This window comes from Tiliqua scincoides, chromosome 3, assembly GCF_035046505.1.
Source record: "Tiliqua scincoides isolate rTilSci1 chromosome 3, rTilSci1.hap2, whole genome shotgun sequence".
Classification (NCBI taxonomy): Eukaryota; Metazoa; Chordata; class Lepidosauria; order Squamata; family Scincidae; genus Tiliqua; species Tiliqua scincoides.
Genome location: NC_089823.1, coordinates 112,393,750 through 112,419,924, shown reverse-complemented (window position 1 = coordinate 112,419,924; position 26,175 = coordinate 112,393,750). Strand labels below are relative to the sequence as shown.

The following is a 26,175-nucleotide window of genomic DNA, read 5'->3' as shown; positions in this document are numbered from 1 at the left end:
AAAATATGTGGAACATTATGATGATAACATTATAATTGTTATTGTTCTTGTTGTTTCTGTAGCTCTTTCCCATGAACCAAATGTTTTATTCTTTATCCTCGTAGAGAGATGTCACAGCCAAAATCATGGCTTGCCCAAGGATCCTCAGTAACCAAGCAAAGATTTGAACTTCACTCTCAGAGCCAAACCAAACTCAGGCCAAAATTAATTAAACAGCAATACAAATGGCCACATGAGATGTTGCAAATATCTTTAATGCACTTTTTTGAAGACACTCCCTCAGTTTTAGTTTTTTAAGTAATTTGTTCATAGCATAGATTGTCACCTTGGCTTGCTTACCTGTTATGTTTCAGAAATGGAGAAAAACGAGTCCAAAGTAGGGAAGAGTAAGCATCATATCATACATACTTTGAAGAGCAATCCTTCTTTAACTAGAGAGCTGAGAGCTGTTTTGGAGCAGACCCTAGCAGAGAAGTTGGAATCCTTGGGAATTAAATCAGTAAGAGCATTTTAAACTATTTTTGCAGGTAGAGGGGAAGGTACTACTCCTGTGCCCTTTAGTACCCTACTATTCTCTTGATGTCGTCCTGGGACAATTGTAGTTTCTCATGTCATTTGGCTATGGACATCACTCTGAATCTGTTTTGACTTCGGTTTGCAGTCTTTTTGTAATGTTTGCAATAAAGAGTCTGTTCTTACACATATATACAGTAATTGTTGTATTTTTTTTTCTTGAGATACTGGAGACTAGAATTGTTATCAGTGTCTTGGTGGATTAACACATTGAAACACTTTTCATATAAATTCACTGTGAAAACAGGAGAGAAAGGGCCCAAGCTGAGACATCACACTTAACCATGGTTTGGTGTTACTATCATGAGTGTCATGCTCACATTCTCTCCCTTTCCTCTTAATGATACCAATGCTAAACTGTAGTGAAAGCATAGCTTCTTAACAAAGTTTCAAAGTATCATTCAAAGTAAGTGCAAAGCACCCCCCTTACCCCTCCTTAGCGACGCAATTCTGGGAATCGCGTTGCTGCCTTAGCCCCTCCCCTGCAAGAAATTACCAAGGGAGTAAAGCTCCCTCAAAGTTTGAGGAATGCTGATCCAGAGCATTGCTCTGTAGAGATGAGGTGGGCTGCTTGTGAGCAGCATGGCAGAATGGCAAACACTGCTCTGAACAGGAACAGCTTTTTCCAGACACAGCAGTTGTGAGTTTGGCGACCTTTGGCCTAAGTAGTCACATAAAATAGCTTTTATCCAATCAGGTGTCAGTTTTCCCAAGGAAACATGTATCTGTCCAGTTACAATAAGCTTACTCAGTCCTCCTTAGACAACATTACATATGCTATCAGCCTGGGTTCACAACACCTGGTCCAAACAAAACACCTTTGTTTCCAGTCACATGAGTACCAACCAGTTACAATTCTGCAGCCTTTAGAAGGGGTTCTTTGCCATGTCTTCTTTCTGTTTCTCCAAGAATCCTTGTAAAAGCAGTCTCACACAATCAGATCCATCAGCTTGAGTGGGCCTTCCAGTCTGCCCCCTCAATGATCTTGAGAAAGACCAAACCTTTACACGAAGGCATTGCATGTCATGAGTCTATAAATTTGTGTTTATAGTATTAGCATCCTTTCAAGGAATTTTTAAAAACACTTTAAAACACGCATTTTAAAAAACACTTCTCTGTTGAAAATAGCCATAAAATGGTATATCTGGCATGTGTCCCACTAGAAAATGGTAACACTGTCAATATGCTAAAGGAGGTATTCCATTTATAATTACTTCTGGAGAGATTTTTAAAATGCAACTAAATGTAGACCTTAGGGTATATTGAATTTATAAAGTTTCTAAAACATCATTTGAAAAAATTACTCGAGTCTTTAAGCCACAGATTAAAATACAATGTAGGCTCTAGTCTCAACATTTCACTTTCAGCTGTGGAAAGCATCTTCAGGGGATTATAAAGAATTTTGTATCTTCTGCTCAATGCTCTGGGCAACATCCTAGAAGGCTTGAAGACTTGAGCAATATTTTTAATTATGTTTTAGACTCATTCAGCCACAAAAGCTGTGGTGTGTTTATAAAGTTTTTCCAAACGAATGTAAGGAACCTTTTTATTATCTGCAACAAGACTTCTGTTTGTAAAATTGTGGAAAAACTGTCCACTAAGTCAGAGTGGCCACTTAAACACTGGAACAATTGAAATGTTTAAGTGAATTGTATATTTAAGACCAGAATTGGATTTTGAGAAGATGAACATGAGTTGCAGAACAAAATTAAACTCCTATTGTATATCTTTTATAAAGACCAACGATAGATATAATCAGAAGTACTTGATTCTATTATGGAAGGATTTTTTCTTTGAAAAGAAGTGTAAACTGTGTGTTTTTAAAATTTGATTTCTTACCTGTTATTTTCAATTAATTATGTTTTTAAATTAAGAAAAACCACTTCTCTGAGGAAAGCAAGAGTGTTTTAAAAAGTAGAAAATGGTCTAAAGTTTTTATAAGTACTGTAATAGCAGAATATTAGAATGCAGCTTTTTGCCTCCACAGGGAGTTCATGGTATCCCAAGTGATCATTTGAGCAGAGTTTTAATGTCTGTTGAGTCTGCTAGAGAAGAGAGGAAGAAGCAAGTTCCTGACATTCAGTCTATTCGAGAAGAACTTGAACGACAAGTCAGCTTCCGAGTTGCAGAAAGAGCATCTTGCAGTAGAGTTTTTTCCAGTCCTCATATTTCTCCAGAAGGTGTGATAATGTCTTAGGCCTTTTTTCCCCTCACTGGCTTCATACTGTGGAAACTATATAATTATAACTATAACATTTTTTTTTACTTACCCCCGTAGGCTTCCCAATCTCCTTTGGGTCTCCTTGGACCCATGCCAGCCATTTTGCTAGCATATTTCTGAGGAGAGAAAAGGAATGGGGTGGTCTGGGAAAGATCGGATCAGATTTGGTATATGCCTTTACCAAAATTCACCCCTTCCTTCCCCCTGCCCTCCCCTGATCTGCCCCCAAACTCTCCCTGCCCTCCCCACCCATTGCACATCTTCACTGTCAACTTACCAGCACTGACAGAGGCTTCAGGAGCCACTGTGTTGTGTGCTGCTGTTTGTGGCAGTGCATGATAGTGGGCTAACTTTTGCATCACCGGAAAGTACCCTGCACTGTGGAATGCAAGATTCAGCAGTGCAGGGTGACCAAAAGATTGGGCCGAAGAGTCCCATAGGCGATGGGGCAGACTACAAGAGGGTAAGCGAAAAAAATCTTGCTGACTATCCAATCACCTCCTCTCCTGCCATTGGATACCGCATGCTCTCTGTTAGCATGGCTGTGTTGGCGCCACTGGTGGGGAGGTAGGATTGGGCAGTGAATTTTGTTGGACCCAGTGCATGCCTTAGTTGCAAAAAGGAAACTGAGGATGCAATCCTGAGTCGCCTTTGGGCCAGTGCAGGTTCCTTGCGTCCACCCAGAGGTGTCACAAAAGTGCCTTGGGAGGCAGGTGCACGGATGTACACTGGGCTCCAGAGGCCAAATCCAGTGCCATTGTGCTGGGAGTCAGGTGAGTTTGTGCCAATGAAGTCAAGCCGACTTGGTAGTCTGGGAAGAGTAGGGCGGAATCGAGGTGTTCCAGGGTGGGGGGAGGATGAGCAGCGGGCAGGATCATGGGCAGCCAGGTGCAGTGCCAGGCTGCTTGGATCTGTTCTACCGATGTAGGTGGCGCAGATCTAAGTAGCCCGATTGTGTTTATTATCTGTGTTTATTCCCCCTGCCCCAGACTGAGCTGCAGCCATTCCCAACCCTGCTCTGGATCTAGGGCAAACCAACTGGCCTGCCTGTTCCAGTGTTAGAATTCAGCTGTGAAGACGTTTCTGTTGTTCTTGCTTTCACTGTGTATTCCTTATTAGTGGTGACAATCAGCTTCCCTGTTGATTACCTGTATTCTGATTTATTTTTATTTTGTTTTCCATTGCAGCTAGGCAGTGGGCAGCAGGAGGTTCGTTATCGACTGTGTTACCCAAAATGTCAAAAAGTTCTTCAGTTGCCAAACGTCCAGTTGTTCAAAGAACAATAATTGCTGAAAACACATCAACACTAAAGTAAGCCTTGTGGTTTATTAATGGTTGTGAGCTGCCTTGTGGGCCTTCATAGTAGAAAGTTTACAACAGCAACATGGACAGAAAGTTATAAACCTATTTCCCAATCCCCCAAAGTGGCATTTAATATGTCTTCCTGCAGAATTCTGTTGTTCTTCTGCAGGGGGATGCTCTTAAATTATTTTTGTGTTGTTATAACTGATTTAAGCCACTTCTTCAAATTTTAGTCAGTCAAAGCAGCATACAGAGTAAAAACATAACACACCAATGTATCATATAACAGCAGGAAACAAAAGCCTACAAATAACTTCTTGTTCTTTCTTTCAGGACTAAGAACAGTGTATTGGGAGAAGGAATTTCCAGAAAGTCAGCTAGTATTACGTAAGTCATCCTCAGATTTATTTTGATGGCTGTATGTTAATCTGGACTGAGCAATAAATAATGCGAAGTACAAACATGAATTTGCACACACCATGAATTCATTGAATTCATTTTGTTTTCTAGATGTGTAGATTGTATCTGAGCGGAAAAAAATCCCTTTCCTAGCAACTTTCAACATCTGAGAGACAGTTTAAGTTGATATAAATCTACATAAGAACATAAGAACAGCCCCACTGGATCAGGCCATAGGCCCATCTAGTCCAGCTTCCTGTATCTCACAGCGGCCCACCAAATGCCCCAGGGAGCACACCAGATAACAAGAGACCTTATCCTGGTGCCCTCCCCTACATCTGGCATTCTGACTTAACCCATTTCTAAAATCAGGAGGTTGCGCATACACATCATGGCTTGTACCCCATAATGGATTTTTCTTCCAGAAACTCGTCCAATCCCCTTTTAAAGGCGTCTAGGCTAGTAAATCTGTACTCTTTAACCAGTTGTCTTTCAGGTGGTGGTACTCTGGATTAATTAATGTTCAAAATGATGGTGCATTTACTAAATGAGCTGGAATGATTGTGTCAGTGAGTGGCTAGTTGATGACAACACTGACCTGTTTAATCCCTAAATTATTTTCATTCTGGACATACAGCTTTTTTTCCACCTTTCCCTTATTTGGTTAAAGAAGTTGGAGAACTTCAAGAAATTGTGATTAACCAATAAAGCCCTTCACAGTTCTGGACCTAGATACTTGAGGGACTCTCTCTCTCTCTCTCTCTCTGCATGAATTTGCCAGTCCTGTGCATCTCAAGGGTTCTTTTGCAACTTCTGCTTCCAGTGGAGATGCAGTTAGTGGTTACCAATGACATTGGTTACCAGTGGTTTCCTGGTAGTGGCATTTGGTCTCTGGAATGCCCTACCACTGGAGTTAACCCATTTTTGCCCAGCCCACAGGTCCCTGTTGTGTATATGCAGTGTTGGGGAGAAATGGCTTAAGAACAGCTCCTTTCCTTCCTGAAGAGGGATACGAAGACTTTTTTTATTAAATTGGTTAATTTATCCCCTTCCTGCTTTTTTTTGTTTTGTTTTTAATATTGATTATGTTTTGCTTTTACTGTGTATGCTGCTTTGAGCTTTGAAGAGGCAAAGAAGGAAGGCCCATAGCCAGGGAGACAGACCAGGGACAGACTGCACTTGCTCCTGGTGTGGAAGGGATTGTCACTCCTGAATCGGCCTTTTCAGCCACACTAGACGCTGTTCCAGAACCACCATTCAGAGCGTGATACCATAGTCTTTCGAGACTGAAGGTTGCCAATATATAATATAAAGTATGCTGCTTTGAGCTTCTTTTTATGGGATTGGAACAGTGGGGGTATTAAAATCTTTAAAATAAATAAGGTGAGTTTATGGTTAGCAAAAGTTTGGTTGAATCTGTGTCTTCCTGTAGTTTTTTGTTTTGAAACTGTGGAAAGTGATGATTTTTGTTGTTGTTGCTCCTAGAACCCCACCATTTAGCTCAGAGGAAGAAGTGGAGGACGATGACATCATGCAGTCTTACATCTCACCAGAGTTATCTCAGCCTAAAGCATGCAAGAGTAGCAGCAGCAAGGGCAATTTGTCAAGATTTTCAAGCCATAATGATGTGAACTTGCCTGAAGAGGACGAGGTGGAAGAAATGAAAGTGAATCTTAAGCCTTCAAAAGGTATGAAAGTTAATTTTGTACAATACTTGAGAAGCCAGAGAGCAGTCCAGCAAGTGATAGCACTGAATCCAACCTTGTGAGTAGGTTCCACTGAAAACATGGTGCTGTGCAACACTAGTGCTTGATAGTTCGTTGCTACATTCTTAACAGTGTCTTACATTATGGACCCAATCCTATCCAACTTCCAGTGCCAATGCAGCCACAGTGCAGCCCTGAGGTAAAGGAACAAATGTTACTTTACCTTGAAGAGGCCTCTTTGATTACCCTCCTACTGCAGGATCTATCACACACCCCATTGGCATGGCTGCATCAGTGCTGGAAAATTAAATAGGACTGGGCCCTAAATGTTCATTATTACAGGTAGATTGCCCCTTATTCAGGTATCTGAAATCCAGACAACAGACATGCCCCTGTATCCGCGGGGTCTCCGTTCCAGAACCCCCTGCAGTTACCTGAAGCTGCAGCTACAGGTGAATTCCTGCCCTCTCCACCCTACAGAGCCTAGCAGAGGACATCCGCGGCCTCTACTGGGCTCAGACTGAGCTTCTGTTGACCCTCTGCTGAGGATCCTCCTTGGAGGAGCCTGCCTACAAAGGGGTGCACATGTGGGGGGGGGGCACAGACTTGGCTCCCTGAATTCCAAAATGCAGACATTTTTGTCCAATACTTGTTCTTTATAATGTGAACACTAGAAGGCCTTGTACTCATTCCCGCATACAGTACAGGTACAGGTTGTAAGGTCTGTTCTGCTCTGTGTTGTACACCTGTACAGACACTTGAAAAATGTCAAAGAGGCCAGCAGGCACCCTTATGGGCATCAGTGAAAAGGGCAAGAGGAAGCATTTTTCATTATATTTATGTAATTATTCCAAAATCCAGACAAATCTGAAATCCAGACACCGTCCCTTTCCAAGCAGCCCAGATAAGGGATAATCAACCTGTATGATTATCAGCTGAATGTATCTCATTTTTCTGCTTTTGTAGGTGCAATTTTTCAAAGAGGGGCTGATCATGTGGAAAAGACTCAGCTGAACCAAAGAAAGGAAAACAAACCCACCAAAGGAACGAATGTTGCTCCAGATTTTATTCCAAAGAATGCTCCAGGAGTAAAGGTATTAGATGTTATAATCGATCTTACATCTATATTGAGACATGTTTCCTTCTCTGGAAAAACGATGGATAATTTATTGTTGTGAAAAGTTCCTTTTCCAACTCCTTTTTAATAGTTTCTAAAAACTAGTCTGTTTCTTCAAATTAGACATTTATGATCAGTAATTGTTCAGTATAACAAATATCTAGCAGTTAAATAAAAACCATGGATTTATTCATTATAAGTAAAATTCAAGTGGTTGGCAACCTTCAGTCTCAAAAGACTATGGTATAAGCCTACAGCACCTGGTATTCCCAGGCGGGATCCCATCCAAGTACTAACCAGGCCTGACCCTGCTTAGCTTCCAAGATCAGGGATATGCAGGGTAACAGTTGCTAAGTGTTACCCTGTAACAAGTATTCAACTGTCTGAAGTATACAAGTAATTAAGTATTCAAGTGTCTGAGGCCAAACCAAATGAGCACAGAGGTTGTATCATGAATCTCTTTTGAAACTATTTTTGGAAGGAATCTGTAGGTAATTTTTTTTTTATATACAGCATATTGTAGCCTCCTATCAGTAGAGGGCACTGTCTTCTTTCCTAGAGTAGCTTAATGGTTTCTTTGATATAATCACTGCATTTGGTACTGATTCAAATAAATCCTGTATTTCCGTTCCCTGAGACTCCCTTTCCTACTTCTATCCATTTATTTGCTTTCAAAGAACAAACTCAAATCACTGCTTTTACTATGCTATCAATTTCCAGAACTTTTGCATTTTTCGTAGCAGCACATATTGACAAAGCTCCAACTGCATTAATCAAAGGGATTATACTTCTTTTTTTACTAGTTCTCAGGAGTTATTGAGGAGAAAGAGGATGATTGGGATTTATCATCTCTGGAAGAAGAAAATCCTTTCCTAGCAAAAGACGAAGAAGTTAAGACTGGAGCTGCATTAGAAAAGAATGATGCAAGTGCAACATCTATGGTCCATGCATGGGGAACACCTATGGGAAAATTAACAAAGGAAGACGGTATATAGTTCATTCACCATTATTATCCTAAAGGCTACAGACTGGCAGTGGGATTAGGTACACTTGCCAGCATATTTGTGCTGGATCATGAATCTTACATTTAAAATAATCCTGAACAGTCAGAGTATTCCCGATCTTATTTTCTTATGAATTGTAAGCTACAGCAGTAAATGTACCTTAATGAATCCCAACAAAGGTCTCATATTGGTCAGCTGGAACTTTGACTTTCTTGAATTGGGCTGTGGTCCCTAGCTTTTGGGTTCTGTCAAAACACTAAATGTGAGTATGTCCTAAGGATCCTAAGTCCGTTTATAGCTTTTAATATTTCCATGGATTTTTTGTGCACAAACGTTCTAATCCAACCAGTCCCATTGAAAATAAGCATCCTTTTAATGCTCAAAGTTGGCATGGGCATATTTACTATTTCCAAACATTGGAACACATCCTGCTTTCTGTTTTATTGTGAAACTTTGAGCAACTGAGGTGGCAGCATCCTCATTGATTTGGAAAGGGTGGCTTCTTTATTTAAAGAAATGTATTTTTCAGGGGATCCATTCACGATTGTTGATCTGCTTACTAGTTTGAGATGTGTGTATTCATCAATTCAGTTTCTACAAGCTATACAGTACTGATCTGCTGGTTTGCTATATGGTAGAGTACAGAGAAGTGATGGGGACCACAAGGCAGCAAGATATACAATACCCCGAACAACACAGTCGCTTTTCTAGAGTACATCTTTACACATTTCTAGTCAAGCACTGTGTTGGCAAGCCTGTGTCATTTAAATTCAATTGAAACAATTTAAGCTGGACCCTGAGAAGAACTTTCTGCATCTTAAAATGATACAGTACTGGAACACATTGAATAGGAGAGTGCTGGTATCTTGATCACTGCAGGTCTTTAAGAGTACTGTTACTATGTTTTTTGCTTTTACACAGGCCTTCAAGAAGCAGATAAAACAAGCACATTCAAAAGCAGCTTAGTCAGTGTCACAGACTGGAGCGGCTCTTCAGATATCTGATTGTTGTCTTTGGTATGAGATTTTATCTACAACAATTTGATTTCTCTTCTCTTGTGCATTAACAAGGAACTTTTGTTTACAAAACTGGTGTCTTTAATTTCCTTTTGATTTAGTTCAGTGTTTACTGCTCAAATACTTCTAGCTGCTTTCAGTGTTTAGGAAAGAAGTGTTCCTCAATAAACGGTATTAACTGACCCAGTATTTTAAAATTTTTAAAAACTAGTTTTAAAAATTATTTACATTAAAATTTATAGAAAAATGTGAACATTTTAAATAAAGTATTTCTTTTCACTCAGATGTTACTTTCTTTGTAACAAGTGGAAATTGTAGAGGTTTAAAAAATTGGCATCTCTTTAGGCCAGTGGTATTCAAACTGGGGCATCGTGACGCCACAGCCTGTGGCTCCTGGCCTCTGCCCCCTTAAGGGGCGGGGGCAACCAGGAGACAGGGTCAAGGCAGCGGATCGCGCTGCTCAGGGGGGCTGCAGGGGCTTGGGTGCACTTGCCGAAGCCTCTTGCAGCCTCCTGGGGGTGCGGGGAGCCCTGCACAACCTTCGGTAGGGCTCCCCAGGTCAGGAAAAGTGAAAGCGGAGCGATCGCACCCTGCTCTGCAAAACTGGATCGCTCTGCTTTCCCTTCTGATGGGGCTGCACCCTCCAGTCCCTGCAGCAGCCGTCCCTGTGTGCGGGAAGCCCTGTGTGAGCGCCTGCAGGACGCCCCAGGTCAGGAAAAGGGAGAGTGGAGTGATCTGCTCTGCCTCCACAAAAGTGGAAGCGGAGCACGATCGCCCCACTCTCCCTTTCCCTGAGCTGGGGCGCCCTGCAGGCGTTCACGCAGTGCTCCCCGCACACAGTACACCCCAGTCCCTGCAGCCCCCTGAGCAATGCAATCCTAGGGATCACATTGCTGCCTTCCCCCCACCTCCGCTGCTTCCCGCCGCCTCCGTAAGGACTTACTGCAGGTTTCAAACTCCTGGAGAGTTTGAAAACCACAGCTTTAGGCAGTTATATTAGTTTAGGGCAACAGTTTCCAAACTCACTGTGGCCACGGTGCCCTTCTTTCACAGTAGCCTCTTCTTCCTGGCTCTCACTGCCATTTTGGATCGTGCGTGATCTTGTGCAATTCTCATATTATCCAAGATGGAGACACCCAGGAGAGCTGAGAAGAGTGGTGGTCAGGGACATCCTATGGCACCCCATTAGTTCACCACAGAGCCCTCAGATATCATAGCACATAGTTTGGGAACCACTGGTTTAGCGGATTCTGCAGAGTAACAGCAGCTTCCCTTAGTTAATGTGCCCTTGACCATGTAAGAGCTTGATCCTCATCCATTCTTTCTATTTGGCACACATCAGCGTAGTATTAGTGCTGTTAAAGGCTCCCCAGCATTTCTTGGAAACAACAGTTGTTGCATTATTTTTGTGAAGCATTATATCTAGGGTCACCCAGTTATTTCCTGGAGACAGTAAATTATACTCTGAGTATATATGCTCTTAGCACATATAAAGATAAAGGTCTTAGCACATTTAAGCACATATAAAGATAAAGGGTCTTAGCACATTTAAAGATAAAGACTTTCCCTTTTCTTCTCAAGTGAGGACATGGCAAACTTAGAATTGCTACCAAGCTTCCAGCTATAGCAAAATAAATTTGAGGTGAATTTTGGAAAAACTTTCTTCAACTCAATAAGATCAGCAAAATTTATCTTGCACATCCCTACTAAATGGCACTCTGGTGCATACAAGCTGCTTTCTGGAACTATCTCCAAAGTATTCAGATTTGCATTAAATTTAGGGCTGAGGATTTAGAGACGTGCAGCGCAATCCTAAACTGCGCTCGAAACAGGCAGGCCAGGAGGCTGTACTGTATCCATTGGAGCCAGAATTGGCTTAGCCAGAAACAAGGGGAAGCTCTTCTCTCACCCCCAGGTAAGTCACCACAGCCCCAATGGGTCTCCTCAGACCCTGTGCCACCTCAAGAGGTGATGCAAGTTCGAGGAGAACAGAGCTGCTTGGACCCGCTCTGCTCTGCTCAGGGAAAGGGGTTGGGATATGGCATGACTGCCAGGTCCCAGCCCCATTTTCTACTCCCCGCCCACCCCTTACCCTGAAATGCCTCTCCCCTACCATCTCCCCACCCTCCCCAGACCCCTGCGCCTGCCAAGCTCGGCCACTGCAAATTCACTGATCCAGAGGCCCATGATGGTGCAGTTAGGCTGGCACAATTCCCTTGCACCAGCCTATCCATAGCAGACCTCCGCACCACTTACAAGCTGCGCAGAAGCCTCCGTTTGGGCCAGGGAAGCCCATAGCATCAGTGCAACAAGAGTTGTGTTGACGCTCTAGGATGCGCCCTCGCTGCCTTTGGAGGCTTCTCCGGACTTCTACAAGCATTAACACAGCCCAAGAAATAAAGCACAGGCTTCTCCGGAGGCAGCAAAAGGGGGGAGGTGCCCAGACCAGAGCGTCAGCGCTGACGCTCTAGGCTGTGTTCTCACTGTCTCTGGAGGCCTCCAGAGACGGCAAGAGGCGCCCAGGCCCAAGTGTCAGCGCAACATGAGTTGTTCAGGTGCCCCTGCCCTCTCCTATAAAGGAGGAGGTGCGGGGCGGCCCAGTCCGGCACTGAGTTGCTGCCGGAGAGGCAGCTTCTTGCTGCCTCTCCAGGAGCGCTCCTGGGTGCCCCTCCTCTGTCGGGAGGAAGCTTTCTTAAAGGGACAGAAGCCAGCTGAGCTGCTGGCTTCTCTCCCTTTAAAGCAGGGGTCTCCAAACCCTGCCACGAGGGCCAGATGTGGCCCGCAGCAAGCCTCCTTCCAGCCCACGGCCAACCTCTTGTCCCCTGAAAGCCTCTGGTCCACTCAACTGAATATGACCAGAACTGTGCTCTGATTATGTCTGGAGGGTGTTCTGAGAGCCAGAGAGGTTGAATGAATGAGCCCATTCATTCATTTATTCACTCATCTAAGTTCCATTTCTAATTTATTTATTTAAATTTTATATTTAAATTTTTTTCTGGCCCTCCACACTACGCCAGATATTTGATGCAGCCCTCTGGCCAAAAAGTTTGGAGACCCCTGCTTTAAAGGATAAAGTGAGCAGGGGGTGGATGGGGGGAGGCCTGAGGCGGTGCCCCTGGAGGGTTGGCGCTCGGGACATTTGCCCTGTTTTCCCCCTCTAGGTACACCAGTGACTAGAGCCCCAAACAAATGGTGAATAAAGCAGGTGGGACATGAATGAGGCTTATAAAATAATGCATGGTGTGGAAAGAAAGGCATTACACACATGCACACATAGAGAGAGAGAGTGTGTGTGTTATGCAATGAAACTGATGGCAGGAGATTTAGGGCAGTGTTTCTGAGCCAATGATACACGTGGCACTTGGTATCTAGTGGTATGGGCATGGTCCTGCCACCTGGCAGCAAGACCAGCAATGCAACACAACAAGCAGCATTAGGAGACTCAGCTTAGCATCAAAGCTCCAGTGTGTGCTTTTCACACGCCTGAAAAAGTTTTCCCGTCCACTCTGAGCCTCTTACCAGTGTTTGTCATGTTGCATCTGGCCTCCCAAGCCAGAAGTAACTGGCAATGACATCATCGCCTGTTGCTTCTGGTGCACTTCCAATAAGTAGACCGTCAAAGTGGTACGGTAGGAGACAAACGTTGTGAAGCGCTGATTTAGGGCATAAGGAGGGAGGTACTTCTTCACACAGCACATACTGGTTCTGTGGAATTCATTGCCTCCTGATGGAAATGACTTTAAAAGGAAATTAGAGGAGGGGGCGGGGCCAGAGGCAACTGAATGGCTGTGCTTTTCTGAGCTCTTGAAAGCTCTTGGGAAAGCATGTTATTTCCTCCCAAAAAACCGTGGGTCTGAGGAGATCCAAGGATCTGTGATCAGGAGAGATTCATTCCTAAGATGGTGTATGGTTTCGGAGAGGAAGGGCCCAGTCAGGGGCTGTTTTTTCTCCAAGGGAACCCAGCCATCAATGTCCGTGTTGGTGAGGATTCATGTTGAAACTAAGCTGAAGGCCCCAAGCAGGGAAGGAAGAAGAACTAAGTGAGTGTTGTTCCGCTGTGGGTGTCTGGCATTGATTGATTAATTGACTGCCTGATTAAGCTTTTGCCAGAAGGAAGAAGGAGGAGCAGGTTTTCCCCCTCTGGGAAGAGGAAGAGGGAGGAGGCTTTCTCCACTCATTTGTTTGCTTGTGTGAGAAGAAGCTTTAGAGGAGACCTGCCGAGCTTGTTATGGAAATATGAGAGCATAACTCGTAACTTTACAAATCTAAAACTCCTTGGATTACAAATTAATCATTTTGGAATATAAACTTTGCTTTGAAAGGCTCAGTTTCGCTTTCCTGTGGAGATCCTGAAGTGCCTGTGGAAGAGGGCTGGAGATCTGCATTTCTTTGTTTTGCAAAAGTGGCTTCATTGTTTTGAATTCCTCCTGTTTTGTTTTGACTATCTCCTGGAACAGAATGCGGTTGATATAGCAACAAATGTAAGCAATAGAATCAAAACAATAGAATAAGAAGAATAGAACACTGGGGACATCTAATGGATTTAAAAAGACATAGCAAAGATAAGAACAGGACTTGACAAGTGAAAAGGACAATACGCTGAGGACATCTAGTGGCATTAAAAATATTGCAAGGCAAAGGTTTATTTGACTTAAAATTTCCTTGTGTTGGTTTTTATGGGTGAACAGTTGATTTTTTGATGATGTGATGTGATGTATGGGTAATTGATATATGTGATAACGGATATTTGAGTTTTACAGGAAAGAAGATATAAGAAGGAAGAAAAAGGATGACGGGAAAAGGAGCAAAAGTTAGGGGCTCTCCTGCCCTGGAGTCAAACTTGGGAAAACTAACACAAGAGGAACAAAAAGGGAAAGATTGGAAGCAGACAATACAAGACAATATAGAAAAATTAGTGGTGATGGGACAGCAGCACACAAATCAATTTCTGCAGGTTCAAGCTAGTCTGGATGTTTTAACTACACAACTAAATGATCTTAGTGTGCAACTGAAAGCTGCTAAAGGCCAAGCAGATGAGAATACACAAAAGATTAGAAAAAAAAGACAACAAAAGATCAATCTAGAATACTGGAGATAGAACAAAACCAATATGATGGAGAGGCAACTTTAATGGAAATTCAGATGGAGAGTGCAGCTCGAGTGGTGAGAATACAAAATGTACCAGAACAGAAAGGGGAAATACACAACGTCTGATTGGTGATTTAATATCAGAGTGGATCAACACACCAACAGAGGAGATATTTATGGATCTGGATTCAGCGAGAAGAGTGAGCACTTTTAATCTAAGAAAACATGAACTACCAAGAGAAATCCATCAGAACTTTTTACAAAGATAAAATATTGAAGCTCTCACAGGAAAAGGAATGGATGGTGGAGGGTAGCAAAGTGAAAATTCCAAGACATGTCCCATGGAGAGTGAGAAAGAAGAGAAAAGAGTATGAAGAGCTAGCAAAATTTTTAAGAGGAAAGCAAATACCATATAGATGGCTTCTCCCAGAAGGTATGTTTTTTCAATTCCAGTCACAGAGATATAATATAAATTCAACAATGGAAGCAGAAAACTTCTTGAGTACAGTGATGAAAGGTGAGACGAGAAATGAAGAAAATGAGGAAAGTGTAGAAATGGAGCTGGAAGAAAAGAAATCAGATGATTCAGAGACAACTGAGGAATCAGAGAAGGAAGAAACTAGAGGGGCAAGGAGGCATTCACCAATAGCAACAAGAAGACGACAAAAAGAGAAGGTAAATAGTAAAAAGAAACATGATGGCTAAGGGAGGATGGAGTATTTACTATGTTAACATAAATGGCTTAAATTCACCTCAAAAACAAAATAAAGTCTTCCTTCAATTGCAAAAGTTAAATATGGATATAACTTGTATACAAGAAACGCACATCAAAAATATGAATAAAGCACTGCTTGTGAACAAAAAATTAGGGGAAGTATTTATAGCCTCAGATCTTTAAAAAGGGGTGTGGCCACATACATAAAAGAGAGACTGAGACCAAAATTAATGTATGCACCACAAGATGGAAGAATATTGATGGTGGAAGTACAAAAAGAAAATGCAAGAGTCTTAATTGTGAACATTAATGCACCAAATGAAAATCAGCAAGAATTTTTTGTAAAGTTATACAAAAACACAAGAATTAGAGAATACAAACGCTGTATTATTGGAGACCTTAATTCAGTTTTTGATAGACAAATGAATTCTACATTGACGCAAGTAAAAGAGAAGAAAATGTGAAATTAACAAATTTCAAAGAAGAAAAAAACTTAAATATTTAGGGATTCAGTTATCGAAGAAAACAAGCACATTAGTGAAATATAATCATTTGAAATTGATTGAAGAAATAAAAAGAGATTTAACAAAATGGAAAGAATTGCAACTTTCATTGATGGGAAGAGTTGCTGCAGTGAAAATGAATGTTTTGCCTAAAATAAACTTTCTTTTCCAAACAATCCCTGTAATTTTGAAGCAAGATATATTTAAAGAAACTAATTAAATTATCTTGAAATTCATCTGGCAGGGAAAGAAACCAAGAATTAAAATGAAGGCCTTGCAAGATGTGAAACTAAGAGGAGGCATGGGGCTTCCTGATTGGTTTTTAAATTATAAGGCCGCAGCGCTACTATGGATTAAAGAGTTGAGTATATTAGAAGATCAAAGAATACTTAAACTGGAGGGACATGATCTTGAATGGGGATGGCATGCATTTGTTTGGTATGGAAAAGCAAACGAATATAAGTGATTCAATAATCATATTAAGGAAATCTTTATTATGGATCTGGGCTAAAATACAAAGATACATGTATGCCAAAATCCCCTGATAGGTGGCGCCGCTAGAAGCATGTACCCAGCCGAATTTACTAGAGACAACAAAAATGCTTAGATATGAAAGTTTATTGAAGAAAGATGGGCAGTTAAAGACAAAAGAAGAACTGTTAAGACACAGTGTGGAGATGGACTGGTGGACTCACTTGCAACTTGATTCAAAATTTGGGAAAGATAAACAAGAAGGATTCTCTTCAGAACTGATGCCATTTGATAGAATACTCTTAGAAACAAAAGAAAAATATCTCAAAAGAATGTATATGTTCCTATTGGATTTTGAGATGCATGAAGAAACAATAAAAGAATATATGATAAAATGGGCACAAGATATAGGCCATAATATTACATTAGAACAATGGGAACAGATTTGGAAATATAATATAAAATTTACTAGAGCAACAAATTTTAAAGAAAATGTATATAAAATGTTTTATAGATGGTACATGACACCAGTAAAACTGGTAAAAATGAATCAGAACATATCAAAAAATTTGTTGAAAGTGTAAATGTGAAGAAGGGACATTTTATCATATGTGGTGGACATGTAAAAAAAATGCAAGCATACTGGAAAATGGTAAGGAATCTAATACAAGAGATTGTTGGATTTACGATACTGCTGAAACCAGAGTTATTTTTGTTTAATATCACCTTAGATATTATAGATAAAGAAAATGATGTGTATTTAGTTATTATATTAACTGCTGCAAGGATTTTATATGCTAGATACTGGAAAGATATTAAAATTCCAACGAAAGATGAATTAATAGAGAAAATAATGAATGTGGCGGAAATGGATAGACTTACAGAGATTTTGGATTGACAGCGTAAACTGACACAGAGCAATGGAGACCATTTTATGCTTGGTTGAAAATGAAGTTGTAGATGTATTCATTTAAATGAATATATTGTATACATGATATATTATACAGAATATCATTTATCTATCATATCATATCTAGAGGTTAAACTAGAAGAGGAACAAGATTAGAAGATATGTATTGATTGATTAGATACATTGATATATGATTGCCTGCACCCTTCAACGGTATGTTTTTGTGTTGTGTATTGAGTTTGTGTTGTATTGAGTTTGTGTTTGTTATGTGTTTGTTTATATTTGTTTTGTTTTTATTTTGGAAAATAATTTAATTATTTAATTAATTAATTATTTAATTATTAATTATTAATATTAAATTTAATATTTAAATAATATAATTATTTAATTAAAAAATTAATTTAAAAAAGGAAATTAGACAAATTCATAGAAGTCTAGTAATGGCTACTTGTCATAATGGCTGTAGGTGACCTCCAGTTTCAGAAATAATGTCTCTGAAAACCAGTTGCAGGAGGGCAATGGAGATGTGTGGGTTTCCTAGAGGCAGCTGGTGGGTCGCTGGGGGGAAACAGAATGCTGGACTATGTGAGTGTTCAGCCTGATCCGGTAGAACTCTACTTATTTTAAATATTCACTCCTTTTGACACCATTAGCCATAACCAATATGACTTTATTTGTAAATGTATTTTTGTTTTTGTTTTTTACAGAAAGCAAAAATAGCAAATGATTCACAGATATAATTTATGCATAAATCAGTATAAATCTTAAAACAATGCATGAGAAAAAATTTACATCCAGACAGCAAAAGTTCATTTATAAAATATTCTTATTTCTGGTGCTAATTACACCAGTACCTTTTTAAAAATCATTCTGTGAGTGAACAGCACAAATGTGATTTTTTAAAAATGCATCAACTCTTGGAGCTGCCTTGGCTACACATAGGCATTCTTGTCAAAGTGCTTTGGAGGGGCTTTGCTTGAGCTGCTGTAGGCCTTTGTTCGAGTGGACATCACAGATGCTGCTTTGTTGTATGTATATCCAATCCTGAAAAGTGAGAACATGACTAAGTATTTTCTTAATTGAGAGAATGAGCTGTAAACAGAGGAAATACATATCCATTCATGACAGAAAATCAAACTTAATGCCTTTTTGAGATGAGCCCAGCTACTTGCCAGTGCAGGGGGGGAATTCAGCTTTGAACTAGTCTTTAAGGAGCATTTTATAGTGCTATTTCAGTGTTCAAGGCACAGATGTTATTTCATTAATTTGTATAACAACTCATAAGTACATAAAGTACAAAACACATTAGTTGGTATTGTTATCCCAAGTATGCAGGGACTGAGGCTATATATACCGTAAACACTTGCCTATAAGTTGACCCCACAGATAAGTCGAGGGCAGGTTTTGAGCCAACAATCATGGAATTTTCTATGACCCTCGGATAAGTCGGGGGTTAAACTTAGGGGGGTGTCTGACTATAGTTTTGTCTGATTTTACCCGAGGCCAGATCCTGAAAAATAACCTACCACTAATTGTTACCTAAGGACTATAGTCTCTAATTATTAAAAACATAGTAAAAGATCATAAGATACATTTTTATTCTTTTTAAAATTCTGGTCTTCACCACCTTTTTGTAAACACTATGAGAGTAAGTGCACTGTAAACTACATACCAGTAAAACAGTGGTTCCCAACCTGGTATTCAGGTACTCCCAGGGACACTCAACAGGACCTTTAGGGGTAATTGAAAAAGAATGAAATAATGGCAGAAAAAGGCAGGCCGTGCTCCAGAATGCCTTGCAAGGCAGGATTGCTTTGCAAGGACCAGCAAGGCAGGAAGGGAGGTAGCTAGTTGGCTGTGAAAGCCCCACCAATAGCCAGTTTTTGGTCATCAATTCATGTATGAAACAGTGATTGAAAACCAGCACAGTAAAAAAGCTGAAACATAATATGGAAAGTGATCAATCACCCAGAATTTCTCAGCACACTTCTGGTGCAAAATAGTGCAAAGGCAGAGTCTTCTGTTCTTCAAACAGATAAAAAGAGAAAACACTGTGAAGAATACATGAAGTCTGGGCTTTCATATAGAGGAGACGAGGGCTTGTATTATTAATTACAAACATTTTGCTAATATGAAGGGCACAATTTATGGAAATGGGCTGCCAAGGGATATGCAAGTGAAAAAGGTTGGGAACCACTGCAGAAGAACCATGAATCAAATCCACCTTTAAGGTGTCTAGTGTGTTAAGCCAGAAGCTCTACGTATAACATACAACCCATAACACATAACTGGGACTGTGCAATTCAATTCACAGCAGAGAGATGCAGCTGCATATACTGTATTTGCAACCCTTTTTACTCAGAAGTAGACCCACTGCTTTCCATGGGTGTTATTCTTGGGAAGGAGGGTCCCATCCTGGTGTTTCAAAAAACACCTGCTTTGAGCTGAGCAAGAAACTTTTCAGAGTTGAAAGGCTCTGCCCTCTGATTGACCCGGAGATAAGGCAAAGTGAGAATTGGAGCTTGATTACTTGGCAAAAATTTCAGCACTATACGTGAGTATCTAAGGTGAGTATTTTACCTCAGAGCACAACTAGATAGGATGGTGGCATGGGGAGGAGAGAGTAACTGAACTTTCTTCACTTGCCTCTTCCAACCTAAACCACATGCTTTTAGTGCCATTATAAGCACATCTACTTAGGAACAAGTCCCATTCAGTTCAAAAGGACTTCCTCCCATGTACGTGTATTTAGGATTTCAATCTTTAGTCATTTTTCTTCAGACAGCAGTTATTTTTGGTCGCAGAGTTGCCTCGAGAGAAAAACTACTACATGAAGTAGAGAGCACAGTATTGGAGAGGGCTCAGCTCCCTTCTCCTGCCTGGCTACACTGGGATTCAATTTGCTCCTCTACCCAATCAGCAAATAGCATTGTGCACAACTACTGTCATGTTTAGTTTGGCCCCAAGGCCGCCCAGTAAGTTCACAGTAGGGGCAATATTTGAACCCAGCATTTCCTGGTTCAGTCAGCCACTATTTTACTCTAAAGTACTCTAATGGAAGGTTGCTGTAGTTAGAGATGTTTGAAAATAGTGTTATTTATTTTACTCAGAAGTAAGTCCATTGTGTTCAGTAAGACTTGGGCTTAATTCCAGCTTATTCACCAGGAACAAACACCTCTAACTATAGTGCAAAAAAATCATGGGAAGTGAGCGGTAATCATGTGTTACACAACAACTGAGCATTAAAAATAATATCATCTCAGATCCTGACAACAATCTGTAAGGTAGGGAAAAGTTTTCCCATGTTACAGATAGAGGACTGATGAAAAAATGGCTTACCTTTAGCCCAGGGGTGCTCAATAGGTGGATCGCGATCTACCGGTAGATCATGAGGCAAAATGAGTAGATCGCGGAGTGCCGACCTCCCCCCTTCAGGTGCCTCTGGGAGGAAACGCCAGGAGTAAGGCCCATTGTACTCAATGGGGCTTACTCCCAGGTAAGTGTGGCTAGGATTGCAGCCTCACAGCCTAATCCTAGGCATGTCTACTCAGGAGTAAGTCCTGTTATACTCAGTGGGGCTCAAGGTACACCAACATACATTGTACACATAAATGTTATATGTTTTGATGGCGCAAACATTGTAAAAAAAACTCTGGTAGATCTCTGGACCTTGCTGGGTTTCAAAGTAGCTCTGGAGCCAAAAAAGTGTGAGCACCCCTGCTTTAGCCCCCTAATTATTTTGCAGCTGAGATAAAATATGAATGAGAGAATTTCCGCAGTTCAGTCTTTATATACTAAGGTCCTGATCCTAGCCAACTTTCTGGTGCTGATGCAGCCATAATTCAGCCCTGAGGTAAGGGAACAAATATTCCCTTACCTTGAGGAGGCCTTTGTGACTGCTCCCACAATACAGGATGCAGTGTACACCTTGTTGGCACAGCTACATTGGCATTGGAAAGTTGGCTAGGATTGGGCCCTCAGTGTTCCATTCTAATAAAGAAGATTATTCTAATTTGGCACTGGAAAGTTGGCTAGGATTGGGCCCTCAGTGTTCCATTCTAATAAAGAAGATAAAGAAATAAAGAGAGCCAGGGTGGTGTAGTGGTTTGGGAGGTGGACTAAGGCCTGGATGATCCAGGTTCAAATCCCTCCTCAGCCACAAAGCTTTCTGGGTGACCTTGGGCCAGTCAGTTTCTCTCAGCCTCACCTACCTCACAGGGTTGTTGTGAGGACAAGAAAGAGGGGAGGAGCAGCTGTGTAAACCGCCCTGAGCTCTTTGGAGGAAGGGCGGTATAAAAATGTGAAAAACAAATAAATAAGATCTACTTGTGGAATTGGGCTCCACTAACATTAATACAAGACACCCCCAGCAACCCTCCCCCTGTTTTGAGCTACTAGTCATGCACAACCATTGTGGCGAAAGCTGGCTGCAACCATAGACCAATATATCCTCGCACCGGCTCCTATTACACAAGCATGAACAAATTGTATGAAAAGATCAACCCTGGCCATTTACCATTATGTATAGTTTACATTTCAGTTACATCTCCTGGCAGCCACATTTAATTTTAAACAAAAATATTGAGTTTAAGACAATAGAATCCTCTCAGTGGAATGGTGTTTGAAATCCATACAGTATAGCAATAACTTCAATAGCACAGGAAATACATTCCCCCAAAGTCAGGCACTGCATAAATATACACTATATCTTTTATACACAGTTATAAAATACACTGTATATATGCACAGTTAACAGCACTATAAAATATTCATTAATTGAATAGGGTGCTGATTGGCCCAGAATGCCCTGCTTTCATTGCGAATTGCACCAGGACAAAGAACACCGTAATGAATCAGCAATAAAGGAAACTGCATTATCCAAGGTATACCTGTATTGTGATGAATATCCTGACTTCTCCCTACTTTTTGCCAATATTTCCCTGTTTTGGACCCATCTAATCTGCTCAAGACTTCCAAGTCATCCTGATACAGTAGCACTCTGTCTGCTGCCTTTGTTCAAGCATCTTCACCTTCCCCATGACCAGAGAACAAAGAACTGAATTTTAAACCATTCCATTATAATGTGAAACCCACCTGGGGTACAGGGCCTTTACCTAAAGGAAAGCTGAGCTGGGAATGGAGTGAGGTGACTACTAGACACCCCTGAAAGATCATTCCCTGACGAAGCAACCTAGGCCATGATCTCAATTGTGCTTTCTTACTATTTCAATAAATACCCTTGAAATATCAGTGCAGGTTGTTGCATTCAATGTTTGCATTTCACTTTTTTGCAAAAATGTCCTCCTCCTGTCCTCAAGAAGTGGAGTTCACACCTTGGACAAAATGGGGACGGTTGCAATGCCCACAACTTAGCAACTGTTGATTCTCCTATATTGGCTTAACAGTGCATGTTGGTTTTGGAGAAGGAAAGAGTTGTCCCCTTCTTCTCCATGACAAGCAGGACAGATTTGGATTGCATGAACATCAAGCCAAAGGAGGAAGGATTGTTGTGAGAACGGGTAGGAGGTACGGTCACAAAAACCTTTCCTGCTACATGGGAAAGCAGTTTTCTGCACTGCAATCTGGCTACTCTATATCCATGTCCATCTTCCCGTGAAAGCACAAGTTCTCCAATGGATTCCAAGATAATTGGCCCAATCCTATCCAACTTTCCAGCACTGATGCAGTCATGTCAATGGGACATGCACAACATCCTGCGGTGGGAGGACAGTCACCGAGGCCTCTTCAAGGTAAGAGAACAGTTCTTTCCCTTACCAAGGGGCTGCATTGCTACTGCATCCAGACTGGAAAGTCGGATAGGATTGGGCCCTCAGTTCCAGAGTTATGAAATTCATGCAGTGAAAACATGCATCCCTTTTAAAAAGGATCCATTGCAGTATCTACGTGGCACAATTGAAGGTTTTGCTATCAGTTTCTGCCACATGGTATCTAATGCAACACTAACATTGACAAGCAAAATTAATTGTCATATATTTACATCCTTATATTGACAAGCAATATCATATTTTTAAGTTTTCCTTCAAAGAGAAGGGAAGTCTTTAACTCCCTTTTTTTCTTTCAAGCAGTCTTTCTCAAACCCTAACTGTAAGCTTGTTTCAGAAAGATATGCAAACTGGATCAGCATCACTTACCTTCCTACACAGTTAATAATTAGAAATATGTTAATACATTAATTTGAATAAAGCCGGTGTGTTCTGTACCTTGGAGTTTTATTGTTTTCAGCAATTGAAAAGCAGAATATGCTGCCACCAATTATGCAGAGTGATGCTCCAGCCCATCCAATGAACAAAGCCGCGCCTAACTCATATCTGCACAAAAGCGATACATTTATGCTTAGTAAATAGTTTCATCAGCAAATAGGTTTCATTTCTTTTATGTTTGTGTGACCAAGATAAACAAAGCCATCTAACATATTAACATATATTTTACTAAACAAGTTGGCAGAAGCTGCACCTACTTAGTTGTGAAAGAAAAAAACAAAACCATCCAAACTTCTACTCTTCTTCTGAACATTTGCTTTTCATGCATTCATCAGTTATAGTTCCAGACATTCTGGCAAAGACCACTGACACAGAAGCACGTCCAATTGATCTGAATGGAATTCAATTCCAGTAACAACCTAAACATGCCAAAATAGGTAATTCTATTATTTATCAATAGATAAAGAGATAAACCAATGTCGAAGCAAAGTTTATTTGCTTTTTTTGGACTTGGAGACTAGGGCACTGTCCTGACACTGAGCACCATCTAGTCATGCCAGATAACTTTAAAATGGTGGTTCACATAAGCTCTCGTTCAAGGAGTAATGGTTGCAAGGTGTTGGGGCAGCTTATAGAATGCTCAGATCAGTTGGGCATCTATTAATAAAGTCATGCTAGGAAGTGGATCTATTATCAGTTTCCAGTATTTTAATTTTCAGTATTAGTGGAATTCATTTAATTTTCACCAGGGAGAGATTCATTAAATTAATTTTTATCTCACCCTTCCTTCAAGCCACTCAGCGTGGCATTCAGGGTTCCACCATACTCAATTATTTTATCCCCACAACAACTTTGAGGTAGGTAGGCTGGGAAGTGGCACTTGACCCAAGATCATTCAATGAGCAAGAAAAAACTAAAAAAAGACGGTGAGCTTGGAGCTAACCCTGTTAACTACTTTTAAACTCAGAAGAAGAGCATAAATTCCTCTATTTTGTAGTTGTTTATATCATTAGAATACCACATTTTCCAGGATTTCTACACATAGGGCCCAAACCTATCCAATTTTCCAGTGCTGGTGCAGCTGTGCCAATGGAGCATACACTGCATCTTGTGGTGGGGCAGCAGAAGTCTCCTTAAGGTATAGAAACATTTGTTCCCTTACCTTGGGACTGCATTGCGGCTGCACCGGTGCTAGAAAATTGGATAGAATTGGGCCCATAGTCTTCTCACCACTGGGCAAATAGAAGTATGTCACAATGATTGTTATAGGTCTAAGAAGGGGCATTAGGCAACCCAATAATGTGAAATACTGACAGAACTAACCAATAGCAGAAGTGATCAGCTTATTTTACTATAGGCCAAGGTACCTATATTTTGAATAAAACAGCTTCTGTTCATCAGTACCTCTTCTCTCATCAACAGCAAGTTTAAAGGTACTGTACATGCAGATAATCCCAGGAGTATCCTAGCAGATCTATTCATGTTATTGTCTTTACATAAGATTATTCCTGTAAGTCACTTGCATTCTCATATACAATGGGGACTCAGTATCCGCAGGCTTGCCATCCAAATTCCATCACCCGTCGATGCGAAGCCCATGCCTTAGAGCAGGGGTCTCCAAACCCCTGGCCCGGGGGCCAGATGCGGCCCACGGAGAGCCTCTATTCGGCCCATGGCCAGCCTCTGATCCCCTGAGAGCCTCTGGCCCAGTTGACCAAACAGAACCAGATTGTGCTTATGTGTGCTTTATTTCCTTGGCTATGTTGGTGCTTGAAGAAATCCTGGACATTTGAGCCCATTCATTCATTCATTCATTCATTCATTCAAGTTCCATCTCTAATGTATTTATTTAAATTTTATATTTAATTTTTTTTTGGCCCTCGACACCGTGCCAGATATTTGATGTGGCCTTTGGCTGAAAAGTTTAGAGACCCCTGCCTTAGAGGGTCAACAGGACATGAGCAAAAGCTACTTCCAGTCATGACCAGGAGGTGTTTTGAGGCACATGCAGGCCCACGGCCCACACTATGGCTCACCCACACCTCAGAAGACATCCAGGATGCAACTTCCATTACGTCTATATGACTTCTGGTTATGTCCAGGACATGTTCTGAGATGCGGGGAGACCCGTGGCCCACTCCATGGGTCTCCCCGCACCTCAGAACACCTTCCAGACCAAAAGTCAAAAGCACAAACTGGAAGTGGCTTTCAGTCACATCTTGAAGGTCTTCTGAGGCATGGGGTTGCCTGGCATAGCCTTAGTGAGAGTAAATGCAGCACTGCGACCTTGCCCCCCACAGACACTAGCATCTACAGATTTCAGTATCTGTGGGGGGTCCTGGAATGGATCCCCTGGGGATACCGAGGGCCAAATGTAGACTAAAATACACTGTTGTAATGAACGATATAAGCAGTTTTCTCCCTGCTGAACTTATAAGCTGAAACACACATACAGTTCCTTGAAAAGCCCCAAATGTTTTCCCACAACTACTTACTTTTGCGCCATAAACGTTGGGTCAAAAAATTCTGATGTGATTCGGTGTGCATAAAGGGAGCAACCGCTCATACCACACAGCCCTAAAATGCACCAAATAGAGAATAATACAGTAACTGGCACCTATACAACATGTGTAAACCTGACCCTTCTGGCTATTGAATCAATGGGAATTTTACCACCAATTTTAAGGGAACTAAGAGCCGGATCCTATTCTTACACCTCCCCTGGGGGTGCAGCCACACTGAAAAGGAGCATGCTGTATCCAGCAGGAGAGGTGGTAGATCAGGAGGCTCTGGAAAGGAGATTTAAATCCCCTTACTCCTCTGTAAGACTTCAGCAATGCGTCTCATTGGACCTGTGCCAGCTCTTTAGCTGGTGCAAGTCTGAGGAGAGAAAGGGGGTGGGGAGGCTGCTGACAGAGGGGATAAGAGC

At 41.3% G+C, this 26,175-nt stretch overlaps 2 protein-coding genes across 5 annotated transcripts in view; one reads left to right on the top strand and one right to left on the bottom strand.

The window, feature by feature from the left end:
- The window catches only part of DZIP1 (DAZ interacting zinc finger protein 1), a 32,216-nt gene extending 22,792 nt beyond the window's left edge, over nt 1-9,424 (top strand). For all 3 annotated transcript variants that reach the window (XM_066622032.1, XM_066622031.1, XM_066622033.1), the window contains 8 exons: nt 354-499; nt 2,561-2,753; nt 3,982-4,105; nt 4,430-4,483; nt 5,981-6,183; nt 7,168-7,295; nt 8,122-8,305; nt 9,244-9,424. In XM_066622032.1, the coding sequence (XP_066478129.1) occupies nt 354-499; nt 2,561-2,753; nt 3,982-4,105; nt 4,430-4,483; nt 5,981-6,183; nt 7,168-7,295; nt 8,122-8,305; nt 9,244-9,326 (1,115 nt within the window). In that variant the 3' untranslated portion in view covers nt 9,327-9,424. The remainder of the gene's footprint in view (nt 1-353; nt 500-2,560; nt 2,754-3,981; nt 4,106-4,429; nt 4,484-5,980; nt 6,184-7,167; nt 7,296-8,121; nt 8,306-9,243) is intronic.
- An 8,533-nt stretch (nt 9,425-17,957) lies between these two features.
- The window catches only part of CLDN10 (claudin 10), a 73,906-nt gene continuing 65,688 nt past the window's right edge, over nt 17,958-26,175 (bottom strand). For both annotated transcript variants that reach the window (XM_066622236.1, XM_066622235.1), the window contains exons 3-5: nt 25,742-25,823; nt 23,247-23,354; nt 17,958-18,069 (exon numbers count right to left, since the gene is read on the bottom strand). In XM_066622236.1, the coding sequence (XP_066478333.1) occupies nt 17,958-18,069; nt 23,247-23,354; nt 25,742-25,823 (302 nt within the window). The remainder of the gene's footprint in view (nt 18,070-23,246; nt 23,355-25,741; nt 25,824-26,175) is intronic.